Genomic DNA, 21,487 nt, shown 5'->3' on the forward strand with positions numbered 1-21,487 from the left:
GAGGACTTTAAGGGACAAAACAGATGAACATAAGGGAAGGGAAACAAAAATAATATAATAACAGGGAGGGAGACAAAACAGAAGAGACTCATAAGTACAGAGAACAAACTGAGGGTTACTGGAGGGGTTGTGGGGGGGGATGGGCTAAATGGGTAAGGGGCACTAAGGAATCTACTCCTGAAATCCTTGTTGCACTATATGCTAACTAATTTGGATGTAAATTAAAAAAAAAAAAAGTTAAAAAAAGAGAACTATTATCCATTTTCAATTATTTGTGTACATATGAAGGGTCTAAATATATTTTTTTACGTGTGGCCATCCAAATGACCTAGCTCCATTTGCAAAAAAGACATTCCCTTCCTCACCAAATTGCCTGAACGGTTTTGTAAAAAAATCAGTCTACCATAAATATAAGGATTTATTTCTGGACTCTCAATTCTGTTCCACTGACCAATAGGCCTATTCTTATGTTTGTACCACACTCTCTTAATTACTGTAGCTGTATAGTACTATTTATTTACTTATTTATTTTAAAGGGTATTTATTTATTTTGAGAGAATGATCAGGGGAGGGACAGAAAGAGAGAGAATCCCAGGTGGGCTCCACAATGCAGAGCTTGAATTCATGAACCATGAGATCATGACTTAAGCCAAAATCAAGAGTTGGAAGCTTAACCAACTGAGCCACCCAGGTGCTCCAATAGTACATTTTAAAATTGGAAGCTATAAGTTCTCCAATTTTGTTTTTCAAGATTACTTTTACTATGCTGCGAACCAGTCTTGCATATATGGGCCAAATCCCATTTATTCATGGTGTATAATTATTTTTAAGTATTAAAATATTTGGTAATAGTCTGTTAATGATTTTTGCATATAAGTTCAGAAGAGATATTTTTTTGTGGTTTTCTTTTTTTGTAATGACTTTTGCAGTGGCTTTGCACTGGTCTCCTTAAATGAGTTGGGAGTATTTCCTCCTTTCTATTTTCTGGAAGACACTGTACAAACTTAGTGTTAATTATACTTTTAAAGGTTTGCTATTATTCTCCAGTGAGACTATCTGGCCTGCATTGAGATTTCATTTCAGAGAGCTCTTAATTAAAAATCCAATTTCCTGAGGTAGCAGTTGTGGTGACTGAGCACAGCCCAGTGACAAGATGTTGGTGTTAGTATTAAGAGACATCACACACTGGTACAACATACTGCCAGCTAAATTAAAAAAAAAAACTGCTGGTGCCAGGAAAGGTTCAGCGCGTTCTGTGTACTGGAAACCTTTGCACCAAAGAGAGTTATGACTATCTTCAAGACTGCTGATTATGCTCATAATGTGAGAGGAGACTTTGATGAAGATCTGAATTATCCAGAACAGAAAGTTGTAACTGTTGGGCAGTCCAAAATCGGTTTGATCCAGGGGCATCAAGTTATTCCATGGGGAGATATGGCCAGTTTAGCCCTGTTGCAGAGGCAGTTCCGTGTGGACATTCTTATCTCAGGACACACACACACAAACTTCGGTTACTGAAATGACACCTTTCCTCATTAAAAAAAATTTTTTTTAATGTTTATTTTTGAGAGAGTCAGAAAGAGAGTGAGCAGGGGAGGACAGAGAGAGGAGGAGACACAGAATCCAAAGCAGGCTCCAGGTTCCGAGCTGTCAGCACAGAGCCTGACACAGGGCTTGAGCTCACGAACCGTGATATCATGACCTGAGCCAAAGTTGGATGCTCAGAAGAAGGGGGTTCAGGAGATCTGACAGCATGGAGTCTGACATGGGGCTCAAACCTGCTACCTGGGAGACCATGACCTGAGCTGAAGTCAGATGCTCAACCAACTGGGCCACCCAGGCATCCCTGAATTTTATGTCTTAACTGTTAATTTCTTTTTCTGTTTTGCTATTTTAGATCCAGTTACATTACAGACATCAAAAATCCCAAAGAAACCTTTGTCCAACACAGGCATTTAACCTATTTTCTCTAGATGTAATTAATGAGATTGGGGGAAAAAAATGGATGTGTCAACGCAACAGGATCTAAATTGAGCTTAAGGTCGTACACATAAAGATACTGTTGAGGAACACAGACACACCCCTCCTTTCAGACCACCTCCTTCCCTGCTCAAGGAGGGTGTCTACATCAAGCACAAATGGGTTCATGAAACCACCAAAGGGGCTGGAGAAAATGGGAGGGAGTAGTACAGCTTATTATAGGGAGGGCATAGCCCACTCCTCCTGGGGTTCTTGGAGTGGCAAAACCTACCTGGATGCTTCTGCTTGGGAAATCTCAAATCTGCAAGGCTGAGTGGTGCCAAGACAAAGGTGACTCCAAAACTATCCAAGTTGGCTTGGCTCTACTCTGAGCTTTAGTTGGGAAGAAAACTCAATTCAGTCAAGCACATCAAAGTAGATATTTATTTGGGGCAGAATCCTTAGGTCAGTATATTTTCTTTCTAATTTATTTATATACTGTGCTGTCCCCAAGAAGCATTCAAAGTGATTTTAATGGATACATAATATGTAAGAATATATAAATTAGATATAAGCAAAAAAAAAAAAAAGAGCAAAATGAAAATAAAAACAAGGGACAGGAACAAGTTTGGTGCAAAATTGCTTCTTGTGATTTTTGACACTTGCATAAATAACCCATGAGAGAACACGTTGCTGGAGTATTTCCCATGCTGACTTGACCCTCAAGAGCACTCAGGAATGGGCATAGGTGCAGCAAAGTGTACTCCTAATATGCAGGTATGCTATAGAGATAGAGACAAGTTCCCATGGAAATTTCCCACATACTATTCAATAAATTTCCTGCACCTGAAACATGTTTGATTTCTTCTTAAAGATTCCTGAGTTCTGTGAAAATGGCCACGGTTCTGAGCGTGTAACCTAGCTGAAGACTCCAGCTACTAAGTTTCTGAGGGATCACATCCCAGTTAGGGTCCATTACATGTCAGGTACTCTAAATGTGCAGAGTGTGAGCCAAAGCTAACGCTATAGTCATGAATTCCTCAAACTCTTGTTTTTTAAACAGGTTTTTAAATGTTTATTTTTGAGAGACAGAAAGAGACAGAGCATGAGAAGGGGAGGGGTACAGAGAGAGAGGCAGACACAGAATCTGAAGCAGGCTCCAGGCTCTGAGCTATCAGCACAGAGCCCAACACGGGGCTAGAACACAGAAGCCGTGAGATCATGACCTGAGCCGAAGTCAGACGCTCAACTGACTGAGCCACTCAGGCACCCCTCAAACTCTTGTTTTTAATATTCTTCTGTTTCATTCTCAGAATCTAAGCCAGAACTGTTAGAAACGGGTTGGTAGAGTCCGTCCCAATCAGCTGGACATCTAGGTGATGCTGATGACTTGCGGAGCTGAGAAGTAGCCAAAGAAGTAGTGCTGTGCCGGGTGACTAAATGACCACACTCCTTCCACTATGGGAGCTGTCTCTCTCCTGTGGAATAGAACACAAAAAAATCCAGTCAGCTGGGATCTATTGTCTATGCATAGAACACACAAGGTGCACTTGATTGTGTTCAAATCATAGATGAGTGGTGGATGCTGGGACAGCATGTATGAATCTAAAAATTATTTCTTGACTCTTCATAAAGCCAGTGTCTTCCCCAGGCTGAAGTTTCTCTTCTTTCATACCTCCCTGGAGGCTCCCTCAAACATCTTTAATTTTTGAAAGTTTTAGTCTCATTCACTTTGTCACCTGCTGATTTTAACATCTTTAAGTGTCCCTTAGACTGAAAAAAAGTACCCTGTCCATTCATCAGCCCATCACCCTACCATTTGTTTATGAAGACATGGCCAAGTTCTTTTCCTACTCATATTCTCCTGAACCATTCCTTCTCAGCCCTTCTAAAAAGTTTAGCTTCATACCTTAGTATTTCTCTCAAGTTATTTTTCAGAGATCATTAATTATCTCTTCCTGACCAAACTCAGTGGCTTTTCTTCAGTAGTTAGTCCACTTGATCTTTCGGCTTTTTCAACTTGTTCTATCAGGGCAAGGACTATGTCTACATTTCTCATATTTCTCTAACTATATATTGTAGGGGATTTCTATCTATGTTTTGAATATCTACAGCTGTAGTCCATGAATGTGACCGTTCTTATCTTACTTGAAATGGCAAAATAAGGTTATCTGTCCCAAAACATACTGTTCAAAATGCATTGTATATGTACATACATTCATGTTGCTATAGAAAAATTGTGTTTCCATTTTATTAGGAAAGTGATTTTTAGGGGGCATGACTTCTAATCAAAATGCTATGGGATAAATGTTCTCTGATACAAAGGAAAGTAATGAAATGGGACAAAAGGAAAGTTCCTTGTGCAGGGCTTGCTGAAGAAAAACCTACACATGATCAAGGAATAGGCATTGTATTAAAAGTAGAAGATTAAGTATACTGATCAAAAAAAGGTTTTATTAAATTGAGTCAAGAAAAATGAAAAAAAATCTTGGCTTCTCTACAGAAAGTTTGAGTTTAACTAGGAGAGGAAGGAATGCAGTTTTCTTTCATATTATAAGAGGTGTGTATAGGCCAAGCTTGCAACAAACCAGAAATGCCTTGGGAAGCCCTTTATGATAAGGCAAGATTGCAAAGAAAGATAATCAATTTGAAGGAGGTCAGGAACACATGGGGCAATGCAGTGTGAAACCACAGGAGTTTAAAGCTTGACATTATAATTTCTTAGATTTCTGAGGTTTGATGGAGTGGAAAAAACACCAGACCTGAGGTCAGATATCAACTGGTTTGGCAGTCAAACGGGAGACTCCTCAACATAACTTCCACTTTCTCATGGGCACTGTGTAAAGAACAGGGTAATATTTTGGATGGAAGCCCTTGTTCCTTGGTATATATTTGTTAAACATTAATGATTCTTTAGAGAGAAGGTTCCATGTGAGCAAAAGATTTTTCGATTAATGCATATTGCTCTGAATATTTAATGAACTATTTTTAAAAAGTATTTTGTAAAAAGTTATGGTAAAACTAACTGCCAAAAGCTTGATTTAAGAAAATGGTGAAAAATCAAGTCACGGAGCAAACAGAAACTTCCAGTTATACATAATCAAAGATTGCCATCTAGTGGTCTAATTGTATTATAAGTTCTGAGGTTAGCTGCAAACTCTGAAGACTTCAGAGGCTAGGAAAGTGTGTGGGAAGCAACCAGCCCCACTGAGGAAAGATGCAAAGAGATTTTGGCCCTGGATACTTTTGCTTCACTAAAGGCATTAAAAATTCCAACTATGAACAAAACACTGTGCCCTTTCAAACCAATCAATTTTCTAAAGCCAGCTTTGGCCCTGGGCCTCTAGTCACTCAGAATATGAGTAGACAGTTGAATGTGATAAAGTAAACTGATAACTCTTTGTGAGATAAACTCAGAGATCCAAAACAATGAAGGCTTTCAAAATGATCGTTAGTGAGATCTTTGGGTCTTGTGAGCAACTTTGCAATAGAAAATTTGGTTTGCCTGTGTTAGAATTAGTGGTGTGTACATCTTAATGATAAAGGAAGCTGTGATACTTTCAGAAAATAGGGAAGAAATAAAGTTACGAGGAAGAAATATAGAAGGAGAGCATCATTGCCCCAGACGATTCTTCTTTCTTTCAAATGAGGCATTATGAGTTACTGAAAGGGTACAGGCTTGAGAGTCAGAGAGCTGTCTGTGTTCAAATTCTGGTTTCACTCCCTACTGGCTTTGTGACTGAGGGCATGATACTTAATCTCACTGAGCCTCACCTAATGTTATAAAGATTAAGTGAAATAAGGTTTAGAAAGGGCTTACCCCAGTGTCTGGAACTTAATTAATGTTCCTTTTTCCCTTCTCTCACTTACAAGAAACCACATAATTGAACTTAAAGAGAAGAAAATGAAAAAAAGAAAAAATTAGAAGAAAACAGGGCTTGGATTTGAGGCCAAACATTGGCTTTTACATTACACTTTTTTTTTTTTTTTTCTGTTAAAATAAGAGACAGTTTAGTCACTAATGACTAAAGTAACAGCTGTTGTCCCAGCTCTAACTGGTTCCGGGTTTTCTTTCAGGATATAATTTTCTTACTGGTAACATGGAAGAAAGAGCTGTATCCACTGTAAAATGAAAATAATAGTAAAAACCTCACAGGGTGCTGTAAGGATTAAATTAGATAGTGCGTAAATGCCCATAGCTAGGTACCACTTAGTAAGGATACTAGTAAGTTTCATTGTTACTGGTCTTTGCCTCTCTCGTGGGACATCTGTGAGAATATGATATAATTGCCATTATTTCAGAAGTGCCTGCAGACCTTGCTCATGAATTACTCTCTCACCAAGGCTCTTTTCCTGAAAGACTAGCACCATAGCTTCCACAACGTCCCTGTTTCTTTGCACACTACATGTGATTGTTTTTTAAACAAATCACAGCAGTATTTGCATTTCCAAATGACAAATATATCCTTGAAGGTATATTAGAGACTAAAATTCTTCTTCCTATGATATCTTCTACTCTGGGAACTTCCCTCAGAGATATCTCTATCTCAACAGAAGCAAATAGAAGAGGATTTTGGTCAAATACAGAAATATATTTTCATGTAAATTGGTTCTAAAGGCAGTTCGTGAATATTTTTGAGCAACGGCAGCATAACTTTGCAAAGTGAAAACATTAAGGGAATATCATCATTTGGATATATTAATTATAAAATGATTTTTTAAGTCACATCTTAAAAAACAAATTAAGGCCAGGGCACCTGGGTGGCTCAGTCAGTTAAGTGTCTGACTTCAGCTCAGGTCATGATCTTGCAGTCTGTGAGTTGGAGCCCCACACTGGGCTCTGTGCTGACAGCTCAGAGCCTGGAGCCTGCTTTGGATTCTGTGTTCCCCTCTCTCTCTGCCCTTCCCTCACTTGTGCTCTGTCTCTCTCTCTCGCAAAAATAAATTAAAACAATTTTTTGTTAATTAAAAAAAACAAAACAAATTAAGGCCTATAATCCCTCTTTGTGCCCCTTTTAGGCTGGTAAGCTTTGACTAGCACCTTGCCTGTTCACAGAACCCTAAAGTTTTACCCATATTTGGGATATGAGGTATTTATTGTTTTGGTTTGGGGTTTTTTTCATCAGTTTAAGGATTCTTTCCAGGGGGTCTCAGAGGACCTCATCCTCGAATACAACAAGGCCTTGCACCCTGACTTGCAGCACTCAGAAGTGGCACAAATGTCCTCTCTCAGGCTGCATGTTCTAATTTGGGGTATGGAAATACGGTTGCTAAGTAAAGACAGGCAGGTATGACAGGAAGTAAAGCCTTAGCCATAAAGCCCGTATTTAAGTCTTAGCTCCACTACTCACAAGGCACTTAATTATTCTGAGCCTCATTTCTGAATCTGTGAAATGGGGAAGCCCTGCCTCACCAGACTGTGATGAGGGCTGGTCTGAGGATGAGAAGGCCCTGTTTTAAGCATCAAGCATCGAGCCCTTCCTGGCCCTCTGCACTCACCCGGCCCCTTCGAGCGAGGTCTCACCAAGCCCATGAGGCAAGCTGTGCAAAACAAGGAGGAGGTACTCTCACTGGTGGCACGTGGGGTGGCCTCTGCCAGCTGTGGCCAAGCCCCGCTCTGCCCATGCCCGACCCTCAGCAGGATGCCCCAGGCTCACCGAGCGCCTCTCCACACTCCCTTTTTTCCTGCCATTCTTGCCTGGCATGACATCCAGCGAGCGGTAGCTGGGTGGCTTCTCCTCAGGCCAGTGTGAGGGGTGTGAGCTGCGGCGGTGGGTTCCCCAGCTCCGGGACTGCCTCTCCTTCTCATCCTCCTCAGAGCTCCAGGAACTGAGGCCGGAAGGCAAGGGCGGGGAGTAGCTGCGGGGCCTGCGCCTCTGGGGCCTCTGGGCATTCTCCCAGGGGCCAGGCCTGTGAGGTCGGCCTGAGTAGTGGCTCCGAGCAGATACGTGGTTGGGCCACCAGCGGGCCTCACTGGACGAGGGGCCGTCACTGGGGCTGTCCCTGTCTGACCAGGGCGTGGGTAACCCACGCAGCCCAGAGCAGTGGCGCCTTCCCCTCCGAAGTTGGTTCAGCTCCCGTCCTTCCAATGCCCGGCGCTTAGGCTCCCTGTCCTGGAGCTCCTGGTGAAAAGCAGAGTAGTGGGGCTGCCTTCTCTCCTCCCTCAGATCCCAGGGTCCAGGGGGAATTGGAGTGAGCCACTGTTGGTGGGAGGAGTTGCTGGTCCTCTGGGAGGACGGCAGGTCTCTGATCAGTGGAGGCAGGTGGATGATTCTGCGTTCCACAACCTCAGAGCCCAGGGAGGACAGCATGCTGCAGGCTTGGCCAGATATGGCTTTGAGGTCAGGGGGCAGAGGCTGGGCTGGGTTGAGGTTCCGCAGCTCTTTCTCCAAATACTCTAGGACACCATTGGTGATGGGAGGGTGAGCAGTGGTCTGGCTCATTGGCATCTGTGGGAGGCTGGATCGCAGGGACAAATCTGAATGGAAACAAGGATAAGAACATACAGAATTGCTGGCCCAAAACATGGCTTCTCAGAACCATGGCACCAAAATGCCACATTTTTCAGCTTGCATCCATCCCGTCCCCTTGATCATAGATATCCACTATATTGTCATGAAGGCCCCAATGCAGCCCATATTCCTACCCTTACCCTCTGCCCTCTCCCACCCCAAATCTCTGGCAAGGTTTACCTCGCTGCAGCAGCGGGTTCATTGGATAAGATGAAACCTGGGAGCTCCTGTCCGCCCCCCAGTATAGGGGTTTTTCCATCATCTGAGGGCCTAGGGCCTGAGCCTGCTTCATGTACCGGTGGCGAGCCAGGGCTAGAGGGGAAAAAGGAGAAATGCGGACCCTCAGCCAGGACAAGCCCCACACCTCCCACCTCACTTTTCTTGCTAGGAGGCTTTGCTAAGAGGCCAGTTTCTGACCTATCTTACATAGGAGTGAAAGTTAAGGGAATAGTAACTAATTGGTCATCTTGCAAGGAGCTGGGACTCCTGGGGTACAGGATGCAACCCCTATTCCCAAGGAAAGCATACCTATAACCCTGACTTCCTAGTCTTGAAAATATTGTATCGTCCTGCCATTCCCAGTTTCACCTAAAATTTAGGTAGATACGTGGGTATTAGTAGGCAATGAAATCTTGGGTCCCAGGCCAACAAGGCCTTCAGCCACAGGCCAAATCTAGAAGGTGCAGACGCAAAGGACTTTAAGGCAGCTATGAGTCAGGGACTGCCAGGGAAGCTCAGGGCTGCCCACTCAGAGTGGAAAAAGCTAAAAAAAAAAAAAAAAAAAAAAAAAAAAAAAAAAAAAAAAAAAAAAAAAAAAAAGGATGTAGATGCTGAGGTCAATGGGCAGAATTACTGGTAAAGGGAGGGACACTGAAGAATTTTCTAGCTGGTACAACAGCCCTGCAACCCTGGGGGTGGAGAGGAGAAACTAGTGGAAGGGAGGCAAGAGATGCAAAAAGCTGAAGTAGATCCCAGTGGATCCTTTCTACTCTTCTCCTTATCCTAAGTAGGGGGAATCTCTAAGTGGTGCAGTGAAGGCAGAGAAGGGAGAAGGGAAATACCATTTCCTTTCAGGGCAAAGAAAATCATATAAAAAAAGCAAGAGGGATCAATAGAAATGTCACTCTGATACCCTAGTGCAGCTAGTCTGAAGCACACAATCCTTTCCTCTCTGCCCCCATGAGTGTAAATTAAAAACAAAATCATTTAGTTGGTTTGTTCATGAATTTCTATTTTAAGGTGATTCTGTCCCAAGGTCTCAGTCCGTCCATGCATGTAGGAAAAGGACTTGTGTGTTCAGGCAGGAAGTGCCTGCCTCAGGCCCCCCAGCTGGCACTCTCACCTCCTCCTGGGTTCCTCAAGCCTGTGGCCACCTCTAAAGCAGCAGGGCTCTGCCTCAGGCTTCCTCCTGGCACAGTAAGAGGGGCAGACAGGCACTCTGGACCCTACTGCAAAGGGCCGGGGATTTGCTGAGGCCAACAGCTAAGTGGCCATCTGGGCCCAATGACTCCAGTGTGAAACAAACTTCCAGCACAACAGGAAGTGGTTGCAGCAGAGCCTCCAGAAATGTCCGGAGCTCCAGCCCTGGTAGTGCGTCATAGCCCAGCCTGGAGGAAATCAGATGCAAACTTAGAGAAGCTCACCCAGCTGCCACACCTTCATGCCACTGGACAGCACTCTAGACCCTCCAAATGCTTCAGCACTTTCCTCTCCCTCTTGCTAACAGATGCCTTCCCTAGCTTCCTATATGTGCTACCATCAGCACACATAATGCCCTGCTTAATACGTATGTGCCAGTCACTTTATATAGGCTAACTAATCCTCAGAGCAATCTGTTAATGTGGGAATTAGATGAAGAAGCTGGGTGCAGGGAGGTTGACTTCCCAGTTCAAGGTCCCATAGCTGGTGATGGCCAGAGGTGCCATTCTGATGCCCAGGCCTGTGTCCTTTCTGTCAAATCAGTGAGTCCCCAGACTCCTTTATTTCTGTGATGAAAAACAAAACAAAAAACAAAAACCTTCCACAATTGTACCTCCTCCCTTTATTACTAACTCAGCTCTATACCTTTCAAAACCCACTCCAGACCTGCCTCTGCCTCTAAGGCCTGGGGACATCTGGCTCAATTGGGAACAACTCTATCCACCCCCCACCCCTCTAACTGAATCCTGGCCACTTCCTTCTCCTACTCTCTTAATTCAACAGTAGAGAAAGGGAAAGTTGGGCTTACTCCTTGCTCCCCAAATGACTTAACTAATGGGACCCTCTGCACAGATAACTCTCTAGAGACCCTTCCAGATCCTCCATCTGAGGATGAGGATCTCTGAGATCCTCTCTGAGAGATTAACCCACCTGCTCCCTTCTTAGCTGCCACATCCTTTTCCCCAGGGCCCCTCCCTTCCCTGATGCAATGGAACTGTTGAGATGGGAGTGGAAAACACAACCTATGAGCTTCTCCTATGCCCTCTTGTCCCCTAGGGATGTCAGGGTTTTCTGTTCACCTAGTGGGGAATCAGATAGGCAATAAAATAAGAGACATGGAGAAAGTAGCTACGCCTCAAAAAACTCCTAATAAGTTATCTCTGAACCTCAGTGGAGTAAAGTCTGCCTTGATCACTTTAATGAGCTACTTAAAAATACAGATTACTGGGTCCTGTTCCCAGATATCCTTCAGTCTCACGCAGAGCAAGCAGCAGCTGTGTTTTCAACAAGCTCCCTAATTCAAGTGCAGGAAGCTCAACTAGAGTTGTCTACTGAGGATTCTCAAGAATCTCCTGAGAACTATGGTCCTCAGGGTTTAGTTTCCTTAAATAAAAGCTTTCAGGGTCAATGGACTTCCACCTGAATCCCAGCATATACCAGGAGTCTGATTTTGAGTGACCTTCCAGAGTGTGCGGGCCCAGGCTCCTCATCTGTAAGCTAAGGATGGAAATACCTATTTCATAAAGTTGTTGAGGTTAAATGAAGCAATACATTTGAAATGCCTAACAGATGACAGACAGTCAAGAGACAGTGGCTCTCATTGTTATAAGTCACTTTTTTTGCTTTAGATCCCATAGGAAACAAAAGTATACATTTGGAGCCTAAACTACCAAAGGCATATTTATCTTCACTTCTGAGGAAAACCCAGGGCACGTTCTTTAAGACATCTCTTCCGTGACAGAAATGACACAGCACCTGCCTCTCCTTCCCTGCAGTCAAGATCATCTGTGGTGCCTTGAAGCCTTCCAACTGCACTTGCCTGTAACTGCTTATCAGCCATTCCCCACTCTTAAAGAACTCCTTCTTTACCCTCTTTTGAACCATGGTCACACAGTCCTTTCACTTTTTCCCATACACCAGTCCCCCTAACTTGGCTGGCTAATCATTTCAGTGACATCCTGAGGAGCTCCCTAGAATCCCATGCACTTGAACTCTTATCATTTCAGCTTTAGCTTCTGGCCCCATGCTGCCAGAGCTGACTGCAGTCAGACAACCGCCTTCAAGTAGCCCTGCTCAACTGGCTTCCCTTGACTGATCTATAGACCCCACTTCCCTCCTCTAGAGCAGCAGTTTAAATGGTCCCCACTTCTCATGTCTTCCCCTCCCCATGAACTTTCAGCTGATGACATCATCTTGGTTGAGGAAGAGGAACCAGCCCTGGGCATGGAATCAAGAGAACTATGTCTAGTCCAGGATCTGCCACTAACGAGCTGTGTGAAATTGTGCAAAAGTCTCTTTAGGCCTTACTTCCTTCAGCTGTAAGCAGAATGGGGAGGTGGGTGGGTAGATCAGAGATTCCCAGTGTGGCCTGTGGCCCTACTACACGGGATGCCTAGAGGCCCTGTGGGGAGGATGGCCAGTAACCGATGTAGGAATCAGTTTCAATCACTTTCATCTTTTAAGTTCTACTGTGGGTCATTTACCAGTACTAAGTGAAATATCAAGAGTTACTAATATCTGGTGTCATTTCATTTTTTCTCCTCGCTGGTCCTCCATTAACTCACTGTAAAGTGGGAGCAAGTTAGGGAGGTGAGCTGTGGTCAGAGAAGGTCAAGAAGCACTGATGTCATTCTCAAGCTCTGTTCTGCCTCTAGAATTCTGATTTGCTAAAATTGAGACAGGCTGGTATGAGATCCCTCAGCTTCTTCCCTTACACTTTGGATCATCCCCCACATTTTAATGACTTCCCCCCTTTCTCCAGAGGTCAGGCTGCCCTTCCCTTCCTTTCTACAGGTAGTTCTTTTGCTGTATACCTGATGTCAATCCCAACTGTTCCTCCTGCTCAGTGATCGCCTTGCCTCATAAGGCTTCATTTTAGGGGTGGGCACCTGGGTAGCTCAGTGGGTTAAGCGTCCGATTTAGGCTCAGGTCACAATCTCATGGTTAGTGGGTTCAAGCCCTGCGTTAGGCTCTGTGCTGACAGCTCAGAGCCTGGAGCCTGCTTTGGATTCTGTGTCTCCCTCTCTCACTGCCCCTCCCCCACTTGTGTTCTTTCAAAAAAAAAATACGTTAAAAAAATAAGGCTTCACTTTACTCATTTCCTACTGGCCTTGGTTCTTTGCCTACAAATACACTTGGGGTTTTCATATTCTAACCAACAGTCACACACACAAACCCTTCCCCATGCAAGAGCCCTCCTTAACAACTTCAATCCTCTCTATGTAATCTCCTCTTGTCATCAAAATTCTCAGGACAGTGTGCCTTAGTGACTCACTCTGAAAGTGACCTCATTTGCTCAAGTTCAGGGACCTTTATTTGTGGCCTGCATTTCTTTATTTTACCAGTTCTTCTAAATGAACTCTAACCACTTAAGAGAAATCATTCTCCCCCAGAACGTGTTTATCAGCTTACTGACAGTGGATACATTTATCATTTGTGCGGGCTTTGTCCCCGGTTCTGCCTGTTTTTAGTGCCCCACTGACTTAGGGATTCTAAGAAGGCATCTTGGGAGCAGTTTTCTCATCTCTTCATACATATTACTACTTCAGTGATAGTGATTTTTCCTTGGGATCTGTCCCAGAGGCTCTTGAAAGGTAGGGAGTTCTACAGCCCAGTATTGAGTCCTCTGCTATTTTCCCTCTCTTTCAGGAGGTCATTGGTTTCTCTGCCAAGCCCACTGTGATCTACGCACAGAGGCTGTGGCAGCCTCAACTGTGTGACATTCGGGCATTCATACGTCAGGTGAACATGGATTCAACACCACACTGCCACTGTTACTTACTAGCTGTGTGACTTCTCTGACCTTCAGTCTCCTCATCTGTTAAGCAGTGATAACACAGTCTTCTAGGGTTGTGAGGATTCACAGAGGGAAATATATGGAAGGGGCTTACGCATAGCAGACATCCAAAAAAAGTTAGTTCTCTTTTCCTATAAGACAAAAACCTCGGAACACAGACCTGAAACCAGACTCAGGCCATTAGCCTTCTTGACATTGTAGATTAAGGTTTTTTTTCTATCTTAAGAGGTAATTCCTTATATTTCCTTTTAAAAAATTTCCTTTCAAATGAACCAAACTGATAAAAGTGATTATCTCTGAGTGCTTAGTGTTTACACTTTCCCAAATTTCTCAAATTTTCTACAATGTCATACCTTACTTGTATCATCAGGAGAAAAGATGTTATTTTAAGAACACAAAATTCCTACCATTTAAAGCAGGTGATTCCACTCCATCTATTTATTAAGAAGTCATTATAGAATAATTTTCTATTAAAAAATTTGGCATTCCACAGCCAAATTTTTTAGGGTATATCATAATTTTGGTTTAAAATGTCAAATTTTAGGGGCACCTGGGTGGCTCAGTCAGTTAAGTGCCTGACTTCAGCTTAGGACAGGATCTCACAGTTCATGAGTTCGAGCCCGGCCTTGGACTCTGTGCTGACAGCTCAGAGTCTGAAGCCTGCTTCAGATTCTGTCTCCCTCTTTCTCTGCCCTTCCCCTGCTCATGCTCTGTCGCTCTCTCTCTCTCAAAAATAAATAAACATTTGAAAAAAATTAAAAAAAAAGTCAAATTTTAGCCCAAAGAAAGATCACATTAAGAGCAAGATCTTCTGTTCCCTCTCTCCTTCATCTAAACCTCTTTCCTTTATCTAAAAAGAGATATTCAAAGTGTGGCCCACAGCTCAGCAGCATCACATCACTTGGGAACTTTTGAGGAATACAAATTGTCGGGCTACCCCAAACCAATTAAACCAGAAACTCTGGACGTAGAGCCAGAAACTAAGTTTTAACAAGCCCTCTAGGTGATTCTTAAGTTTAAGAATCACTGCTTTAACTCCTTTCTCCTCTATCTGTTCTTTTCAAGTCCTCTCTAAGGGGTGGCCTTCTCTCTCACTGCTACATTCAAACCACTTGCTCTAGCCACTCCCTGTCCAAGCAAGGTGAGAGCTAGGAGCAAATACTGAAGCACAGGCATTTCAGGGCCACTGAGGAAATGCCATCAATAGGCAGAACCATTGGAAGGAGGCCTCAGGCAGGCTCGGATGTGGAGAGACAGAAATCTTCCCACTTGGGTCTAAAGCTTTCTCTAGCATTATATTCTGTGCTGGGGTCAAAGACCTCTGAGCCTGTGAGGGGAGAAGGGCATGGAGGAGAACCTGGAAGGACCCAAGGTTTTGATCTGTGTGTGTGAAGCTCATGTATTTGGGATACCAGGCTCCAGCATCACCCCATCCCACTGCCTATCTGTCCTCTCTCACCTTCCTCGGGGCAGCAGCAACGGGCAGGACAGCAGGGGCAGCGGATGTAGCAGCAGCAATACTGAGGACAGCACTGGCACCAGCACACTCCAATCAGCAGGAGCAGGAGGAGGGCTCCCAGAATGATGAAGATCACTGTCAGCCAGTCTGCAGGGGAGACACCAAGAGGAAGCTAACCAAATATGCAGGTGAATGCTTCCAGGTCTAACATTCTAGAGGTCTAATAAATATAGCTCTTGACCTATAGGTTAAGCTTGACCAATATACCAGCAAAAAAAAAAAAAAAAAAAAGACAAGGAAAGGAAAGGAAAAGGAAAAGGAAAAGGAAAAGGAAAAGGAAAAGAAAAAGGAAAAGGAAAAGAAAAAAAATAAAGTTTAGTTTTGGTAAGGGACCTTCAGAGGTTGGCAATCCAACAATAACCTGGGCTTGCTTGTTTCTGTGCTGTATGTAAAAGTGTCACAGCAATGAGGTGGCTAAATAGAAAGCTCCAACAGCACTTACGCAGAACAATGAGCTTCACCTCCTTATCTGGGTCTCCTGATGTGTCCCCTGGAGCCTCAATGGTGCAATAATACACTCCATGGTCCCACCACATCACTTCATTAATCACAAGGTCTGCTCCTGCAGGGAGGAGGGAAAAAGTACCAGGTGTTAAAGGAGAGGGCCCTAGTATGTGACCTATGGCTTAGGACTCAGCACTTAGTTCCACATCCTTAGGGCCCCCCTCATAGTTCTGTCTTTTTTCTGAGACCATCCTATTTCTCCAAACAGTCTAATAATGGTAGAACTCACCATTCATTGAACCCTACCAGGTGCTTTGAAAGGATTTTGGACATCACCTCATTTAATTCCCACCACAGCTCACAGTGGGTGAGATGACATTACACTGTCACCCAGGGTCTCTTCTCCCTTTTTCTCTGTCTTATAATTTTTGGTCATGTACATGGCCATCTAGAATAAAGTCACTACTTCCTGTCTTCTCTTACAGATGGACATGAACATGTGACTCAGTTCTGGTGGATAGAATGTAAGCAGAAGTGTTACAAGATGGCTCCCAGGAACTTTCTTAAAACAGTTGGGGAACATCTTTGTCCTTTTCTTCATCTTTTCTTTTATACTGTTATCAGTCAAGCACATGTGATGAATGCCATCTTGGACCATGCGGGAGAAAAAGACTTTCTTGGTGAGCTGGAGCTGGGGACCATCCCTCAGGACTTAATGGAACAGAGGCATCACACTAGTTTTGGACTATCTACCTCAAAATTTATACATGAGAAGAAAAAAACTTCTTTATTAAGTCACTAATATTTGGAGATTTTGCTTATTCACAATCAAACTCTACACAATCCTGATACACTAACCATGATTATTGGCTGCATTTCAGATGATCACATGAAGAAACCAAGACTCCAGGAGGCTAAGAAACTAGCCTAAGAACAGAGAAATAATGCTTAGCATAAGTAGGTTCAAATCCATGTCTCTCTGTTGCAAAGCTGGTGCTGTTAACCACTAAGTTCTGATGTCCTCTCCAAAGTGGGTAGAAAACTCCACAGCCTGGATCCCTCACTGGCTATGAATGGATCCCTCTGGATCTTGAAGGGATGGGTTATGAGATGAATTGAATGAGTAAGGATGAAATGCCACTATTTTAAGGGTAAATGTTATTCAATGCTCAAGAAAGGATTTTCAGTTCTCATGAGCACCAAGCGCTGTGCTACTTAAGATAGATGAATGGTATGTTCAAGTTTAGTAAATGCAACAAATCTTCACTAAAGACCTTTTGTGGGTCCAGCACTGAGTCAGACACTGGGAAGATCTGCAGAGGAACCAGACTCCTCTGTCCTAACAGGGCTTAAAGTCCAGTCAGAAGATCCAGGCAGCTTCCACATTCCTGCTATTTCACCCACAGTAAGTGCCAGGGGACATCTTCAAATTCTTTTAAAAAAAACCCAAAAAACCAAAAACAAAACAAAAAAACCCTTCGCATTATGGACTTGCTCCTGCTTAGCTGGCAGTCATATTTACAATTCTCCATTATCTGTTTGTCAAAAAATATTTATTGAGGAAATGAAACAGAAATGCAAGGTCACGCACCACTGGAGCTAACTTCAACTTTTGTTTCCTTCTCTTTCTACGTCAATCTCTACAATATTTTCCTCCCCATGATTTTCCAAACACACTACCTTTCCCAGAAAGAGCTTCCCCTAGACTTGGAAGAATGGGGAAAGTGTTTTGGAGGAGGTTCTCCCTCTAAGTTAATGTGTATCATAGGTCTGCCCCAGTTTTTATTAGAAACATAAACATGTTTTTCAGGGATGTCACAGTAATGAGGACATTCAGATATGTTAATATTTAAATTTCTTTATGTTTATTTATTTTTGAGAGAGAGAAACAGAGCACGAGTCGGGGAGGGGCAGAGAGAGACAGAGACCTAGATTTCAAAGCAGGCTCCAGGCTCTGAGTAATGTGGGCTCAAACTCATGAGCTGTGAGATCGTGACCTGAGCTGAAGTTGGACACTCAACCAACTGAGTCACCCAGGCACCCCTGGATATGTTTATATTTTAAATGGTCCAAGAACTGATTTGACAGGGTCATTTCAAATGACGCAAGCACAGGGCAAAGAAGTGTCAGAAAACAAGGGTTCTAGGAAGTCACAACAAGCATGGAGGTAGAATTAAAAACCAAGGGGGAAATAATGGTTTTCCATGGGAGTAAGGAAGAAGCAAAGTTTGATCCAAAAGTGACTGGGAGTGAAAATAGTGGATACTATTGTTCAAAATTAGATAAAAGGAAGAAAGAAAGAAAGAAAGAAAGAAAGAAAGAAAGAAAGAAAGAAAGAAAGAAAGAAAGAGAAAAGCAAGGACTGTCTGTCACCTTGTCACCTCTGGGGAATTTTATCCTTCAAAAACTAAATGAGACTTGCCAAAAGAGACTTTACATTTTCGAGTCAGATCAGGGCTCATTTTGCAGGTTCTGGGAAAAACAGAACCACCCTGAATCTTTGAGAATGTACCTAGAGACCAGAATAGGACAGATGTTCACTAAAGCTAAGAGTTTAAGGGCTGGCTTGGGGAAAGCAGAGATTGCATGTAAAAGGATCAGGTTTAAATATTACAGCTAAAGTATTAGACACCAATCTGGAAGGAAATATTAAATTGGCTCCCTTTAAATGATCTACCTTTAAATGGTCATCAAATATTCACTGATTTCCTCACATTGTTGCCACAGGTACCCTGAGTGGCCTGCTTAGTGTATTCTCTACCATTTTTCCCCTTTTAAGCAGCAAATATTTATTTAACACTGCACATGAAACTCACTGAAATAGGCTCTGAATTATGTGCCAATAACCCATCATGGCAATCCTGGATTACAAGGTAGGAATGTAGGGCTAACCCTCCGTCCAAAAGCGTGCTCAGTGATGGTAACTAAAGTTCACTGCACACTTAATATTTGCTAAGTGCTTTATGTATATCATCTCACTTAATCCTGACAAATCTCCACAAGATGGGGAGTACTATGGCAAGTCCCATTTTGTAGAAAAAAATCGAAGGGACTTACCCAAGTTCACATACCCTATAAGTGCAGAATGGGGACCCACACCAGAATCTGACTGCAGACTGAGGGTTCTAACCACCACTCCGTGTACTAGGCATAAAGAATAAACATGCTTTAGACATAGCTTTCAGATATCACGTTTGATACTTACTTCAGTGTAGGGAGACAGAGCCTATTATGTCCATCTTTCAGATGAGGTAACAGACGCCAGAGAAAAAAATCTGCTGCTGGTCAATGAACTAATGCTCTTGGTCAATGAACCCTAACGCTCTTTCCTCTACCAATGGGTGATGATGGTGTCAAGGTGGCCACCTACTTGAAAGCCCCTTAGATATATACAACAGGAGTGGTCAGAGGGAAACTCAGGGCCCTGGGGTTCACACAGGCCCTGAGGGCAATTTATGGGAGGGAGCAAACAAGACTGATCCACACCTTAGCCATGAAAAAGCAAAAGAAACCACCCACTCCCAGACCTTTAGCCAAAGCTGTAGGACATCTTCTCATCCAGACACCAACTTCCAGGGGAGTGACTTCAGATGGTGGTACAGCATTCTATGTATCTGGCAATTTCCTCAAACAAACAAATGGAAAGAAAAAAGGGAGGGGAATCCCCACAATGACTCAGCCTGTCAGGCCTGGTGTCCGCCACCCCCATTTCCCTGCTGCCTCCCCTGCACTCACGGTTCTGGATGGTGATCTTGCGCTGCCGGTAATCCACCCCCAGCACGGGCTCATTCTGCCCCCGCCTCTGAGCCACGATGCGAACCTCCCGCTGGCTGTCATTGCAGTCATTGGAGGGGTCCTGGCCCAGGGATAAAGCTGCCTGGTAAGCTGAGAAAAGGAGACACAGCTAAGTCACACAGCAGGGGGAATTCCCATGAATAAAGGCACCTTTAGTGTTCCCTGGAGCAGGGAAGCTTCTCAATTTTTCCTGAGCTCATGCATCTACTGGGAATCTCACTAAACATGAAATTTCTGAGTCTGCGGGTCCGGAGTGAGAATCTGAGAGTCTGCATTTCTAATGAACTCCCAGGTGATACTAATGAACTTTTGAGCAGCAAGACCCAGACCCCTCTAAAAGGCCATCATTTCTAAATCCTGGCTGCATGCCCCCATTTCCCAGCCCAACTACCCTTACCTCATTTTTGGTAACCCCAGATTCTGCCCCCACAGGGTTCATCTACCTGCCCTTACAATGCATTTTCTGGTGGCAAATGCCTACCACCCTGGTCTCTTTTCCCTGGCCCTTTATTTGAAGAGTAACCCCCTGAAAATCATGCCTTGATTTAGAGATGTGTCTTTTGGGAACGAGGCCAGGTTCTGTCAGTGACTCAGACATTTAGGTATCGGGGTTCATACTGTAAGATGTACTGTAAGTCAGGGCTGACAGAGGTAAAGCTCAGGCCTCCCCCCATTTTTCCTCATCTCAGGAAGCTCACTTCCTTCCTTATAGATGGCGTCTACTTCTACTCTCAAAAATTTCTACAAGGTTAATTGTAGAACCTCTCACAGGGCTGCCAGTGAGGATCTGCATTCCTTTGTTCCTTGAGAGAGGCAGAAGTAGACAGCTAGAAAGAGCTTTGCTTTCAGAGCACAGAACTGACATGAGTGGGGCAGCCACTACTGTGAGGTAGGACGTGGCTAAGCATAGGTAGGGGGAATTGTGCAGCCCGAGAATGTATTCCCTGGGGGCAGTGAGCTCTTGCTCACTCGCTCACTCGCTCACTCGGAGGGTTCAATCGGCCACCAGGAAGGCTGACCATAAAAGGGAGTGTGGCAGTGTGCGGAGGTTCACAAATGGCCACTCCTCAGCATCCTGGAGGGTGTAGGAGGCTTCTTGTCTACATTCTAAGGTGGTGAAGGTGATGGCGGCAGACTTCAGACTCATCTCAGTGTGCTGGCACGCAATCAAATGGGCTGGGAGGCAGGACTTGAGCTGCCTTTTAAAAAAAACTTAATGTCTGAGCTGCCTAAATCTTTTCAGGAACAAGGTAGGACATAAATTTTAAAATAAAATAGTATGTGACCAGGAATAAGTTAGTTCATCTGCCTGGGCCATTTATCTATCAAATGAGGGGGCCACATTAAGTGATCTTTGTGGCTTCTCATAAGGATTTGTGACCCTAAATAATTCCTATGCCTTCATGGCAATGCTTCACAGAGGGGCCTGGGCAGAGGGGGGGAGGGCACTCACATGCAGAGTAGTAGTCAAAGATAGGGTCCTTGCAGAAGGACTTGAAGCGCCACGTCACTACCACATCCTGGAGCTGGGCGGAGGTGGTGTAGTCACATTTGAGGACGACAGAGGCAAACAGGGTGACATAGCGCTCCGTGTGCTGGACGGTCACCAGCAAGGACAGGCACCCTGCAGCCAAGAGTGGAGAAAACACTGAAGGCATACTATGTCTCTGATAGGTGACCTACTTCTGTTCATGGAGCGATAAAAGCCATGCAAATAAGTGAACACACTGTCTGACTAGATGGGAGCTCACAGGCAGAGTTAGAGGCGGAGACTGCAGACACTCTGGGCGAGGTGGAGGACAGAGCAAGGATGACTTGCAAGGGTCTCATCCGTCCAGCAACAATACAGAAACTGTATGAAAAGAAGGCTGTATAGGTACTGGTCTGAGCCTGCTAATACATGCATACATTTTCTCATGTCACTTTTCTTAAAATGTTTCCCCACTTCCCCAAGGAAGGATTCTGTGTCTCCCTCTCTCTCTCTCTCTGCCCCTCCCCTGCTCATGCTCTGTCTCTCTCTCTCTCTTTCTCTCTCTCTCAAAA

At 44.0% G+C, this 21,487-nt stretch overlaps 1 protein-coding gene across 2 annotated transcripts in view; it reads right to left on the reverse strand.

The window, feature by feature from the left end:
- Positions 1–3,193: 3,193 nt before the first annotated feature.
- Positions 3,194–21,487, reverse strand: part of ILDR1 (immunoglobulin like domain containing receptor 1) — a 29,225-nt gene continuing 10,931 nt past the window's right edge. Inside the window, exons 2-8 of one of the 2 annotated variants that reach the window (XM_015544799.2) lie at positions 20,898–21,068; positions 19,385–19,534; positions 15,648–15,767; positions 15,146–15,292; positions 8,652–8,783; positions 7,658–8,437; positions 3,194–3,437 (exon numbers count right to left, since the gene is read on the reverse strand). In XM_015544799.2, the coding sequence (XP_015400285.1) occupies positions 3,418–3,437; positions 7,658–8,437; positions 8,652–8,783; positions 15,146–15,292; positions 15,648–15,767; positions 19,385–19,534; positions 20,898–21,068 (1,520 nt within the window). In that variant the 3' untranslated portion in view covers positions 3,194–3,417. Of the gene's footprint in view, positions 3,438–7,616; positions 8,438–8,651; positions 8,784–15,145; positions 15,293–15,647; positions 15,768–19,384; positions 19,535–20,897; positions 21,069–21,487 lie in introns of both variants that reach the window. The other variant, XM_007098375.3, reaches the window with a different exon arrangement.

The sequence above is a fragment of the Panthera tigris genome, chromosome C2 (assembly GCF_018350195.1).
Source record: "Panthera tigris isolate Pti1 chromosome C2, P.tigris_Pti1_mat1.1, whole genome shotgun sequence".
NCBI classification, from domain to species: domain Eukaryota; kingdom Metazoa; phylum Chordata; class Mammalia; order Carnivora; family Felidae; genus Panthera; species Panthera tigris.